At 46.0% G+C, this 14,990-nt stretch overlaps 1 protein-coding gene across 1 annotated transcript in view; it reads right to left on the bottom strand.

Annotated features, from left to right (window-relative positions):
* The window catches only part of SYN3 (synapsin III), a 278,381-nt gene that overhangs the window by 18,971 nt on the left and 244,420 nt on the right, over positions 1-14,990 (bottom strand). Inside the window, 2 exon segments of the mRNA XM_075343799.1 lie at positions 1,547-1,621; positions 6,670-6,812. Of these exon segments, the coding sequence (XP_075199914.1) occupies positions 1,547-1,621; positions 6,670-6,812 (218 nt within the window).

The following is a 14,990-nucleotide window of genomic DNA, read 5'->3' on the forward strand; positions in this document are numbered from 1 at the left end:
AGATACATGATAAGATCCTGCCTGCAGCCACCACTAGGGGGAGCCCCCTGTATACAGAGATACATGATAAGATCCTGTCTGCAGCCACCACTAGGGGGAGCTCCCTGTATACAGAAATACATGATAAGATCCTGTCTGCAGCCACCACTAGGGGGAGCTCCCTGTATACAGAAATACATGATAAGATCCTGTCTGCAGTCACCACTAGGGGGAGCTCCCTGTATACAGAGATACATGATAAGATCATGTCTGCAGCCACCACTAGGGGGAGCCCCCTGTATACAGAGATACATGATAAGATCCTGTCTGCAGCCACCACTAGGGGGAGCTCCCTGTATACAGAGATACATGATAAGATCCTGTCTGCAGCCACCACTAGGGGGAGCTCCCTGTATACAGAAATACATGATAAGATCCTGTCTGCAGCCACCACTAGAGGGAGCTCCCTGTATACAGAGATACATGATAAGATCCTGTCTGCAGCCACCACTAGGGGGAGCTCCCTGTATACAGAGATACATGATAAGATCCTGTCTGCAGCCACCACTAGGGGGAGCTCCCTGTATACAGAGATACATGATAAGATCCTGTCTGCAGCCACCACTAGGGGGAGCTCCCTGTATACAGAGATACATGATAAGATCCTGTCTGCAGCCACCACTAGGGGGAGCTCCCTGTATACAGAGATACATGATAAGATCATGTCTGCAGCCACCACTAGGGGGAGCTCCCTGTATACAGAGATACATGATAAGATCCTGTCTGCCGCTACCACTAGGGGGAGCTCCCTGTATACAGAGATACATGATAAGATCCTGTCTGCAGCCACCACTAGGGGGAGCTCCCTGTATACAGAGATACATGATAAGATCCTGTCTGCAGCCACCACTAGGGGGAGCTCCCTGTATACAGAGATACATGATAAGGTCCTGTCTGCAGCCACCACTAGGGGGAGCTCCCTGTATACAGATACATGATAAGATCCTGTCTGCAGCCACCACTAGGGGGAGCTTCCTGTATACAGAGATACATGATAAGCTGCTGTCTGCAGCCACCACTAGGGGGAGCTCCCTGTATACAGAGATACATGATAAGATCCTGTCTGCAGCCACCACTAGGGGGAGCTCCCTGTATACAGAGATACATGATAAGCTCCTGTCTGCAGCCACCACTAGAGGGAGCTCCCTGTATACAGAGATACATGATAAGATCCTGTCTGCAGCCACCACTAGGGGGAGCTCCCTGTATACAGAGATACATGATAAGATCCTGTCTGCAGCCACCACTAGGGGGAGCTCCCTGTATACAGAGATATATGATAATATCCTGTCTGCAGTCACCACTAGGGGGAGCTCCCTGTATACAGAGATACATGATAAGATCCTGTCTGCAGCCACCACTAGGGGGAGCTCCCTGTATACAGAGATACATGATAAGATCCTGTCTGCAGCCACCACTAGGGGGAGCTCACCACCACATATAAGCATAATTCCGTGCACTCCCCCTAGTGGTGGCTTTCAGCATTATTTTGTGGCAGTCTCCTTACCTGTCGGTCATAGCGATCTGCTCCAGCATGGCAGAGCCGGTGTTTGCCTTCCAGTTTCCGGATATAGACGTGCGCCTAAATTAAAATAAATAAACACAGCTGTGAGAAATATTATGTATATATTTATATTATTATTATATATATTATTATATTATGTAACAGTTTTAAAGACTTTTTTCTTGGTCATAAAGAAAGTTTCCATTCACTGACAGCAAATGTAAAACCACACGAAGTGTCTCCGCTTTGGGAGAGGGGGATATGGGGGGGAGATGGGGGATATGGGGGGATATGGAGGGGAGATGGGGATATGGGGGGGAGATGGGCGATATGGAGGGGAGATGGAGGATATGGGGGGGAGAGGGGCGATATGGAGGGGAGATGGGCGATATGGAGGGGAGATGGGGGATATGGGGGGGAGATGGGCGATATGGAGGGGAGATGGGGGATATGGGGGGGAGATGGGCGATATGGAGGGGAGATGGGGGATATGGGGGGGAGATGGGCGATTTGGAGGGGAGATGGGGGATATGGGGGGGGAGATGGGCGATATGGAGGGGAGTTGGGGGATATGGGGGGGGAGATGGGCGATATGGAGGGGAGATGGGGGATATGGGGGGGGAGATGGGCGATATGGAGGGGAGATGGGGGATATGGGGGGGGAGATGGGCGATATGGAGGGGAGATGGGGGATATTTGGGGGGAGATGGGCGATATGGAGGGGAGATGGGGGATATGGGGGGGGAGATGGGGGATATGGGGGGGAGATGGGCGATAAGGGGGGGAGATGGGGGATATGGGGGGAGATGGGTGATATGGAGGGGAGATGGAGGATATGGGGGGGGAGATGGGCGATATGGAGGGGAGATGGGGGGGAGATGGGGGATATGGAGGGGAGATGGGGATATGGGGGGAGATGGGCGATATGGAGGGGAGATGGGGATATGGGGGGGAGATGGGGGATATGGGGGGGAGATGGGGGATATGGGGGGGAGATGGGCGATATGGAGGGGAAATGGGGGATATAGGGGGGAGATGGGCGATATGGAGGGGAGATGGGGGATATGGGGGGGAGATGGGCGATATGGAGGGGAGATGGGGGATATGGGGGGGAGATGGGGGATATGGGGGGAAGATGGGCGATATGGAGGGGAGATGGGGGATATGGGGGGGAGATGGGCGATATGGAGGGGAGATGGGGGATATGGGGGGGAGATGGGGGATATGGGGGGGAGATGGGGGGATATGCAGTGGATATGGGGGGAGATGGGGGATATGCGGGGGATATGGGGGGAGATGGGGGATATGCGGGGGATATGGGGGGATGGGGGGAAATGTGGGGGATATGGGGGGGATGGGGGGATATGGGGGGGATATGGGGGGATATGCGGGGGATATGGGGGGAGATGGGGGGATGGAGGGATATGGGGGGGAGATGGGGATATTGGGGGGGATGAGGGATATGCGGGGGCCTGTTCCTGGGGTCTGCACCTGCAGCGCGCTCAGGATTTAACCCTCGCTGGGGCAGAGCTCGTTGCTATTCCGTGCACGCTTGCTATGAAAGGCCTGGAGGAAGCGGGGGGCTGCAGCTGACGTTCCCATCATTGCGGCTTTATTCCTCCTAGATTGCGCCGTTGGCAGTTGGCTCGGGCCTCAGACCACGTCCCGGGCCTCGCAGACAGCGCGGTATTGTTCCGTAGCCGAGTCCCCCCGGGGTGCGTGTACTGCGCTTCCTGATGTGCGGATCTCCCAGGGGGACCTGCGCCCGCCTGTGATGGCTTCATTGTGTGCCCTGTGCACCAACATCATGTGGGGTCATCCGGCTGCAGCCATTAATCACACGAGTCACCGGAGCGCCAGCGGAGGATAGCACTGCACCCCCATGTGTCACCACACAGACCCTGCACAAAGCCATGAGCCTGGATTATCAGACATCCCAGATTCTTAGACATTCCGGATTATCAGACATTCCGTATTATCAGACATGTGTGATTATCAGTTATTCTGGATTATCAGACATTCCAGATTATCAGACGTGTGATTATCAGACATTCCGTATTATCAGACATTCCGGATTATCAGACGTGTGATTATCAGACATTCCGTATTATCAGACATTCCGGATTATCAGACGTGTGATTATCAGACATTCCGTATTATCAGACATTCCGGATTATCAGACATGTGATTATCAGACATTCCGTATTATCAGACATTCCGGATTATCAGACATTCCGGATTATCAGACGTGTGATTATCAGACATTCCGTATTATCAGACATTCCAGATTATCAGACATTCCGGATTATGAGACATTCTGGATCATCATTACCAGTAGGAGGGTAATGCTTGGCTCAAGGGGCATTTTTGTGCTGTGCCACAAAGGTACTGTAATGGGAGGCCGAGTTAACTCTGCTCAGAATTTATTGGTGTGAACGGGAAACTAAAAGAATAGCAAAGATGATTTTATGGCTACAAAATGTACTCCAGAGCTGCATTCACAATTCTGAATTATTCCCTACTTGTTCTGGGTAATGCAATCTTTACACCAAGCTCCTGACAGATCTGGAGAATATTACAAGACATAACTCAGGATCAGTAATGTAATGTGTATATATATAGTGACTGCAGCAGAATAGTGAGTGCAGCTCTGGAGTATAATACAGGCGGTAACTCGGGATCAGTAATGTAATGTATGTACACAGTGACTGCAGCAGCAGAATAGTGAGTGCAGCTCTGGAGTATAATACAGGCGGTAACTCAGGATCAGTAATGTAATGTATGTACACAGTGACTGCACCAGCAGAATAGTGAGTGCAGCTCTGGAGTATAATACAGGCGGTAACTCAGGATTAGTAATGTAATGTATGTACACAGTGACTGCACCAGCAGAATAGTGAGTGCAGCTCTGGAGTATAATACAGGCGGTAACTTGGGATCAGTAAGTACACAGTGACTGCAGCAGCAGAATAGGGAGTGCAGCTCTGGAGTATAATACAGGAGGTGACTCAGGATCAGTAATGTATGTACACAGTGACTGCACCAGCAGAATAGTGAGTGCAGCTCTGGAGTATAATACAGGAGGTAACTCAGGATCAGTAATGTAATGTATGTACACAGTGACTGCAGCAGCAGAATAGTGAGTGCAGCTCTGGAGTATAATACAGGCGGTAACTCGGGATCAGTAATGTAATGTATGTACACAGTGACTGCACCAGCAGAATAGTGAGTGCAGCTCTGGAGTATAATACAGGCGGTAACTCAGGATCAGTAATGTAATGTATGTACACAGTGACTGCACCAGCAGAATAGTGAGTGCAGCTCTGGAGTATAATACAGGCGGTAACTTGGGATCAGTAAGTACACAGTGACTGCAGCAGCAGAATAGGGAGTGCAGCTCTGGAGTATAATACAGGAGGTGACTCAGGATCAGTAATGTATGTACACAGTGACTGCACCAGCAGAATAGTGAGTGCAGCTCTGGAGTATAATACAGGAGGTAACTCAGGATCAGTAATGTAATGTATGTACACAGTGACTGCACCAGCAGAATAGTGAGTGCAGCTCTGGAGTATAATACAGGAGGTAACTCAGGATCAGTAATGTATATACACAGTGACTGCAGCAGCAGAATAGTGAGTGCAGCTCTGGAGTATAATACAGGAGGTAACTCGGGATCAGTAATGTAATGTATGTACACAGTGACTGCACCAGCAGAATAGTGAGTGCAGCTCTGGAGTATAATACAGGCGGTAACTCAGGATCAGTAATGTAATGTATGTACACAGTGACTGCACCAGCAGAATAGTGAGTGCAGCTCTGGAGTATAATACAGGCGGTAACTTGGGATCAGTAAGTACACAGTGACTGCAGCAGCAGAATAGGGAGTGCAGCTCTGGAGTATAATACAGGAGGTGACTCAGGATCAGTAATGTATGTACACAGTGACTGCACCAGCAGAATAGTGAGTGCAGCTCTGGAGTATAATACAGGAGGTAACTCAGGATCAGTAATGTAATGTATGTACACAGTGACTGCAGCAGCAGAATAGTGAGTGCAGCTCTGGAGTATAATACAGGCGGTAACTCGGGATCAGTAATGTAAGTACACAGTGACTGGAGCAGCAGAATAGTGAGTGCAGCTCTGGAGTATAATACAGGCGGTAACTCGGGATCAGTAATGTAAGTACACAGTGACTGCAGCAGCAGAATAGGGAGTGCAGCTCTGGAGTATAATACAGGAGGTAACTCAGGATCAGTAATGTAATGTATGTACACAGTGACTGCACCAGCAGAATAGTGAGTGCAGCTCTGGAGTATAATACAGGAGGTAACTCAGGATCAGTAATGTAATGTATGTACACAGTGACTGCACCAGCAGAATAGTGAGTGCAGCTCTGGAGTATAATACAGGCGGTAACTCAGGATCAGTAATGTAATGTATGTACACAGTGACTGCAGCAGCAGAATAGGGAGTGCAGCTCTGGAGTATAATACAGGCGGTAACTCAGGATCAGTAATGTATGTACACAGTGACTGCACCAGCAGAATAGTGAGTGCAGCTCTGGAGTATAATACAGGAGGTAACTCAGGATCAGTAATGTATGTACACAGTGACTGCAGCAGCAGAATAGTGAGTGCAGCTCTGGAGTATAACACAGGAGGTAACGGTGTGGTGGGATTATTAGGGCACAGAGGCCATGTTCTATACTGACTTACTGTATATTATCCTCAGATAATCTCCCTCCCGGTGAATCACCGGGGTCCTCCCTCCACTTCCTGGGGATCCCCCATCCCTGTCTCCGCAGTCACCACATGTCCGGTGTCTTTTGGTCGGCGGCTCCTGACATCATCTTGTCTTCCAGTAATCCCATCTGTGTAGACAGGGCAAGGACCCCGGGGCTGGTCTCCGAAATGACGGCAGCAGATACATGAACTAAACAAACTCGCATCCAGGAACCTGCGGTGACCTCACCTCACACCGAATCTGCGCACTTAACCCTTTACTGCCCACGTGACATGTTTCACATATGATGTAGTCATCTGCTGCCCCATTCTTGGCCATACCCATAGTATATGGGGCAGTGCAGGGGAGGCGATGGCACCGTGCAGCGGAGTCACACTCACATATAGGCCTTATAGTTATTCCCGATCTTCTGGATGCGGATGTCGTATTTGGAGTCTATGAAGGGCTCGCTGGTCACGTAGGTCTTTGCCATGGCCACGATGCTGGACATATCCTGGAAGTCGTACTGATTGTCAACCTTTACCTGGAAAAGAAAACAAGGAATCATCTGAAACCAATGAAATATATATAAAAACGTCCAATAATCCAGCAGCGACCAGAGTGATCGATTCAGTGACTATATGGTATCCAAAAATGTAAAGTCGTGCAATCCAAAAACTGACGAGACGATCATAGTTTTGGGGTTACTAAAAATTCTAATAATCCCTAAAAACTTTCTACGTGGCGAACTATGGGAATATTTGCTTCACAGCTGTAATCATCGTCAGACGGTGTTCCTGCACACCGAACACAAACATTCCCCACCACGTGTTACTGTTATTAGCTCTACGTGAGTCATCACCCAAACTTTGTGGTTTACAAATATGCAAGTTTGACAGAAAATAAGATTTTTTTTAAGTCACCGACGGGATTTATCTGAGCACCGCAGATGGACAGACGGGAGTCATGTGGAGTGCGGTCACTAAATAGAGAGTCAGTCTCTTTGTGAAGGAGTCAATAAAAACTTCAAAGTGGAAATAGAATCTGGGAAGTGAGAGGTTTGGGAACCGCCATGGGTACCTGTTCAGGCCCAATCAAATTTTTTTTCTAGCTGTAGACATCTTATCAACATAGACCCACTTGGCACTTCTGTACCCCCATAACAGGAAGTACCTTAATAGTCACATAGGCCCCTACCCTTTAAAAACACAATAGCGGAAATAGAATCTGGTAAATGCTTTATTTTGGGACGTTAATGGGAACCTGTCCGGCTGACTCAAAATGTTTAACAGCTTAAATATTATATAATTATAGCAATTGTATGCCCATAAGAGGAAGTAGCTTACTTCTCACATAGGCCCCTCCCCTTTAAAAACACAATAGCAGAAACAGAATGTGGCAAAAGATTTCTTTTGGAACCTTAATAGGAACCTGTCCGGCTCAATCAAAATGTTTTATAGCTTCGATACCTTATAACTATAGCAATTGTACGATCATAACAGGAGGTAGCTTACTTCTCACATAGGCCCCTCCCCTTTTAAAATATGAAAGTGTAAACAGGATATGGGAATTGAACTTTGGAGCTTTTAAGGAAACCTGTCTGGCTCACTTGAAATATACTATGCCCTAAAACTTAGACACTATAGACACCATTGTACTTACACAAGTTACATAGGCCCCTCCCCCTTTTGATATCGTATAGCCAATCAAAGGAACCAATAAAGGTCACATGATTCTATAAGATATATGTATATACACATATATGTATATTGTTGATATTCCTGAAGAAGAAGAAGACGAAGGAGATCTATTTCTTAAGAACCGGGGGAGGCGAGACTCTCCTTTTTGTGCCCATAATTGGCACCTAAGGGGCTGGTTTTTTGTAGACAATGGTGACTACCACCTACTTCTATTTTTTTTTTATTTTTAATGTTTGGTAGGGAGGGATCACATTGGTTCATTCTCTTTTATAAAATCAAATTTAAAAAAGCATTTGAGAAATAAGACATTTTGGAACCGTAATGGGAACCTGTCCAGCCCATCTAAAATTAGATCCCCTAGGCAATAATGTACCCCCATAACAGGGACAAGCTCAACTGTCACATAGGACCACCCCCTTTAAAATTCAAAGCGGAAACTGAATTTGGCTACTAAGACAGTTTGCCATCTCATTGTTAACCCGTCCGGTACATCGGTATGGTTTTACAGTTGTAACCATAGACCCACTAGGCACCGATGTACTGTAAACAGGGGCAGAAAGTTCTTTACCATTTCCCATGTTTTAGCTCATATCACATTTTTGGCTGAGGAGTTACATAGTCTGTTGATCACTTCCTATAAGACCAGATGTATTTATCAGGAGTCAAGGGCGCGGGATAACTTTTTGTAACCATAGTTGGATCCTCAGTTGTAAGTTTATGTAATGTTAACTACTGGTTACTAGTGAGCAAGGTGCTGCCTACAGTGCAAATGTTTTGGGGGAAGGGTCTTATAGAGGCATTTCCTTTAAAATATGAAAGCAAAAATAGTCTGGGAACCAAGACATTTTGGGACCTTAATGGGAATCTGATAAGTCCACTAAAAACAGACCGGAAGTAAGTAAACATTCACATTGGCTCGTCACCTCAAAGAAAAAACAAAAAACATCAGCGTGGAAAGAGATTTTGGATAAAAAATTTTGGAACCGTAATGGGATCTGGTCATGGCCCCTTAAATTGCTTTAATAGTTTTTCTAATAGAATGACAAGATGGTAATGTAATAGGTTACATAACAAGTTCATCACGTCCTGAAGGAGAAGAAATGTCTCTAAGGAGTCAAGGGGGGCGGGACTCACTTTTTTATGCCCATAATTGTCAATTTAGGGAGTAATTTATTCTCAGTATTGACATTTACAAGCTCAGGTTACCTAGGACATTGTAAGGATACAATAATCAATTAAGAAAATGGTGCTAATGAGATTTTGCTTAAAAACAGAGAGGTCAGCTGTGATCAATGATGGCAAAGGGAGTGTTCCATGTCCCTGCAGTGCCCCCGGAGGAGAAATGAAGTATTACAAGACTAATCAATGGATTAAGTAATGCATGGACATACTGAATCCTCCAGACTCTCTTTGTAGGATTCCCAGCAAAATTTTGAAGGTAACTCTGGATGTGACGCCAAATCAGTACAAAATAATTAACTCCATATTATATGTACATAGCCATCATGGGAAAATGCACCCGGTAGCTGCAGGTACGTAGGACGGGTGCAGCACAGCCACAGGTCGTCACTTCTCATAAAGATCTGCTCTGGTGGTGCCGATGCGGGGGGGGGGGGGTATTTTTACCACCATCTATGAGAGACTGGTAATCAAAGCACCGTCCAGCTGGGAAAACAGGGATTGTTGTCTTACATGTGGGACTGGAGGCCGGTGACATCACTTGGCCGTAAAGACTTTAGTTCTTTGGGGGCCGACAAGGGAAGTGGGGTGAGGACATTAAATCCATTATCCAGCTTCTGTTCTCGGATGAGCCAGAAGGACACGGAGATGGGAAGATGGGAGCAGATAAAGGCCCGTGCGTCACTGACACTGTTACTCTACATTTCAGCTTTCCGGAAAATGTCTCTACGATTTCCTAGATCCGTCTTCAACTTATCTTCTGTCTTCTTAATTCTTCTGTCTTCTGTCTCTTTCATACCAATCTATCCTTCTATCTCCCACCTATCTAGGTGGGCACGGACTGGCCCACCGGACAGCCGGAGAAATCCCGGTGGGCCCCGAAGCTACCAACGTAACCACATAACCTCCACATCGAGCGGCATCACACGCAGGTTTTTGGGGAAACAATATATACACGCAGTGTCCAAGAGGATATCGTGAAAATAAAATGCAAAAGTGGTACATACGGATAAGGCTTCTAACCCCACCGATCAATAGAAAAAATCCCAGCTGTTGTGTACCGATTAACCGGTGCTATATTCAGCCATTCAATATACAGGGTCCTCATGACAGGAATACTCAGTATCCATATCAATAGACGGAAACGTGGTTACACACTTAGGATATGTGAGGGCCAAGTATTTTTTTTCTATTGATCAATATTTCTTGTCTGAGATCTGGGTCAGAAGAGCGAGGCTTAATTCATTCCAATCATCCAATTCCTACCTGCTTTTCAGCATCCAACTACTATTTACTGTCTGAATCTAGTGAATCCTGTTACTCTGCTGAGTCAAGCTACCAGTTACAAACTGATTTCTACTATTAAGATACCTGTTTAATTTATTTATCACTGTTTGCAACAGTCCTGCTCCTGTGGTTAACTGTATCATTGCTGCAACATACTAGATTTCATGTATTTATCTGCTATTCCTGTGGTTAACCGTTTCTTTGCTGTAAGATAACTGATTTCACAAATATATCTGCTATTCCTGTGGTTAACCGTATCCTTGCTGCAAGATAACTGATTTCACAAATGTATCTGCTATTCCTGTGGTTAACCGTATCTTTGCTGCAAGATAACTGATTTCACAAATATATCTGCTATTCCTGTGGTTAACCGTATCCTTGCTGCAAGATAACTGATTTCACAAATGTATCTGCTATTCCTGTGGTTAACCGTATCCTTGCTGCAAGATAACTGATTTCACAAATGTATCTGCTATTCCTGTGGTTAACCGTATACTTGTTGCAAGATAACTGATTTCACAAATGTATCTGCTATTCCTGTGGTTAACCGTATCTTTGCTGCAAGATTACTGATTTCACAAATGTATCTGCTATTCCTGTGGTTAACCGTATCCTTTTGGCAAGATAACTGATTTTGTGTACTTATCTGGTACTCCAGTGGTTAACTGTATCCCTGCTGTAAGATACCTGAGTGCATGTATGTGTCTGAAATTCCTGTGGTTAACCAAATTCCTGCATATTGTTATGCACCTATAAACTGACACACAGGTAAAGGGAGAAAAGAAGTCAAAACCACTTTAGCCTCCCTCACGACCTACTGTGTCCTCAACAGACTATTAGTCCCTAGCCACATGACTAGATAACCACGGTTCAGACCCTAAAAGGCCGTCAAACCGTTTCTTGTTCCTCCTAAGAAACGAGTGGGGAGGTAGCTACACACAATTAACCAGGATAAGGAAAGAGTTCAGTGGTAGACAAAAAAACAAAAAGTGAGTAGAAACAAAAGACGAACACAAGTAGACAAAGGAGAAATAATAAATGTAAGCAAGTGAAACCGATAACCATCCTAATAGAAAACAGAAGGAAGGTGTAGGCGAGAAAAATGAGAACACACAGAGTAAATACTAATCCGGTCTCAGTGAAACAGGCAGAATTACTAGCAGCAAGGCAAGATCTCCTCAGTAGCCATCCAAACAGAAATGAATATAGCCTGCAGAGAATGTCTGGAATAGGGCAGTATTAATGTCCCCACCCGGAAAGTGACTGGACAAAGACAATAAACAAGTGAGAACACCTGTAACCACAAATCAAGGGAATAGAAGCAAATGTAGAAGTAACAGACCTTCAGGATTTAGACAAGGCCAAGCCAAGCTATGGGTCAACAGAGAAGGAAACAGACTTTGGGGTAGAAGGTCACCAGATCGATCTATCTAATCTATCTATCCCCATCCCATGTAGATTTTATACTTTTGCACTTGATAGTCTAGAACGATAACTAACCGGTCAGAATTGTATTGATGGCAGTGATTTATGCTCCTACACAGCAGACCCACCTATCTCCTCACTTCCCTGTTCCATGATGTCAATCCTTCCTACGATTTTCGGAGTGAGAAGAACAATTCCCACATCCAGGCAGAGACATTTCGGAATGATCCGTCCTGTACCGAGCCACATCACAATATTTCTTGGGTGTTTGACTCTACGGATGAACCGTAGAACGGAAAGTCTAGAAGCATTGGCGCCGTAGTCACTGATGACTATGTCCAGTCTCAGGTTGGGTAATTCGAGATACCTTGGTGAAGGTGTTAGCGGAACGCTCGAATTAAGGAGATACGTCATTAATAATCATCTCACAGGGGCAAAATGTACTAATCCCCAACCAGAAATGTTCTCTTGTTCTCCGAGCCAGGATAATTTAATCTGCAGCTTCAGTGGATGGAGACACTGTGTTCTCTCAGTGGTAGACGGAAATGTTTTCCATAGAGCAGTATTAGCAGAAGAGACCGTCCCAATGGGACCATCGGAATTACCGCGTCTGTCCTGCGTTCATTTATGCTCCTCATAAATCTAACACTTGGTATTCAAGAAACTTACTGTATTCTGCCTGAAATCCCCAGGGGATGGTGTGATCCACGAGCGCCGTGGTGAATTTTAAGGGGCATCTGTCACTAGGCCTCCTTGTATGAGGGCCTCTACAAGACGTAGGTCTCACTAAGCACCTCCTAATCCGAGGGGCACTCTATATGGAAACTGAACAATAGCCACGTCTGTCACTCAATCATTTTGTGCAACTGATGCGCCGAGAAGACACCCATAGAGGTGCCGGTCTTTCCCTAAAAGACCACCTTGAATAAGGAAATACCAAAATGAAGGCCATGACTAAAGGACTTTTTGAGACGTTCTTATAGAGCCAAGCTAGTGGATATGAGGATCAATATCGGGCTGTATGGAAAGAAAGAACCCCCGGTCTGTCACTGGGTCTCCTGCCAATGAAGGCATCATAGAAGTTCAAACCTTCCTCAAAAGACTATCTTGAATAAGAAAATGCTCAGAAGAAGGATATAGCTACAGGGTTGTGGTCCTCTACCAGAGGACATCTTTGAGACCCACTAAACAGTTCCTGATACGAGGGTCAAAATCAAAGTATTGAAATATCAGCCCACCAAATCTGTCACTGTGCTCCTTGACCAGAGAAGGCCCAAAAATACTATCTTTAAGCAGACTGCTATGTACTAGTGATCTACTTGAAGACATCTGGTAGCCTACAGACCCACTAAAGTCCTCCCAATATGAGGATTAAACTCTATCGTGATTCCTAAAGCTTAACATGGACAAAACAGAGTTCATTGTCTTTCCCCCTCCTCACTCACCTCCTCCAACAAGCCTTTCCATCAAACTTGATGGTTGCTCACTCTCCCCAGTCTCACAAGCTCGTTGCCTTGGAGTAACCCTCGACTCTGCTCTATCCTTCAAGCCACACATCCAAGCCCTCTTCACCTCATGCCGACTGCAACTCAAAAATATCTCCCGGATCCGTGCTTTCCTTAACCAAGAATCAGCAAAAACATTAGTACATGCCCTCATCATCTCCCGCCTCGACTACTGCAACCTCCTGCTCTCTGACCTCCTTTCCAACACTCTTGCACCCCTCCAATCAATCCTAAACTCTGCGGCCCGCCTAATCCACCTCTCCCCTTGCTATTCCCCTGCCTCGCCACTCTGCCAATCCCTTCATTAGCTCACCATTGCCCAACGACTCCAGTTCAAAATATTAACCATGACCTACAAAGCCATCCACAACCTGTCTCCTCCCTACATCTGTGACCTAGTCTCCCGATACCTACCTGCACGCAACCTCAGATCCTCACAAGATCTCCTCCTCTCTTATCTCCTCTTCCCACAATCGCGTACAAGATTTCTCCCGTGCCTCCTCTATACTCTGGAATGCTCTACCTCAGCACATCAGACTCTCCCCTACCATGGAAAGCTTCAAGAGGAACCTCAAGACCCATCTCTTCCAACAAGCCTTCAACCTACAATAACTCTCAGTCCAGTAGACCACTGCGCAACCAGCTCTGTCCTCACCTATTGTACCATCACCCATTCCCTGTAGACTGTGAGCCCTCGCGGGCAGGGTCCTCTCTCCACCTATACCAGTCTGTTTTGTATTGTTAATGATTGTTGTACGTATACCCTCTTTCACTTGTAAAGCCCCATGGAATAGTGTCCCTCTCGATCTGTCACTGCACCATCTTGGCTAGTTAAGGCACCAAAAGGGCCACCAGAATATTTTGAAACATGAATGGTCTAGAAGAATGTCCTGAGAAAGTCATTTTCTACATAACAGAATCTTCAAGGTGTCCTACTAAAGGCGAGTCATTATCACATGAACCCACTAAATAGTCATTGATATGACAATTGAAATCGCACTTTGTAGAGATAGTACATCACGTGATCTCTCTTTAGGTTACCATGGCCAAACAGGGCTTCGAAAGGGCACCTAAGGAGTTACCGTCTAGACCCAAAAAACAATTTTGAGACAGGAAAGGTCTAACATAAAGCTATAGGGTTGTGGCCTTCAACATAACATTGCGTTCAAGATCATCTACAATTAAACAGCCCATGATATAAGCCTTAAAATCACACCTTCTGTCTGCCGTTAGACCATTCTGGCCAATCAGGGCACCTTCTTTACCTAAAAATGATCTTGCAGAAAAATCTCAGTAGAAGGCTATGGACAAGTGGTCTTCTATTTGAAAGCATCTTCAAGACATTCTAATACAGGAGGGCTAGTGGTAGCATTTGGACCCACTAAGCAATAGTGCCCCACCTGATCTTTCCCGGGGCTATCATACCCAATCTTGGCACTTGGAGGGCGGCCATAGAGTTGCATTCTTGCCTCGAAAGACTATTTTGAGGTAGGCAGCGTCTAACAGACAGCTATGAGATAGAGGTCTTCTACATGAAGGTGTTCTACTAGGCTGGGAACCCATTAAGGAGCCTCTGATATAAGCCTAGAAATCATATTCCGTCTCTGTCAATAGACCATACTGACC

This window comes from Anomaloglossus baeobatrachus, chromosome 4 (genome assembly GCF_048569485.1).
Source record: "Anomaloglossus baeobatrachus isolate aAnoBae1 chromosome 4, aAnoBae1.hap1, whole genome shotgun sequence".
In the NCBI taxonomy this organism is placed as follows: domain Eukaryota; kingdom Metazoa; phylum Chordata; class Amphibia; order Anura; family Aromobatidae; genus Anomaloglossus; species Anomaloglossus baeobatrachus.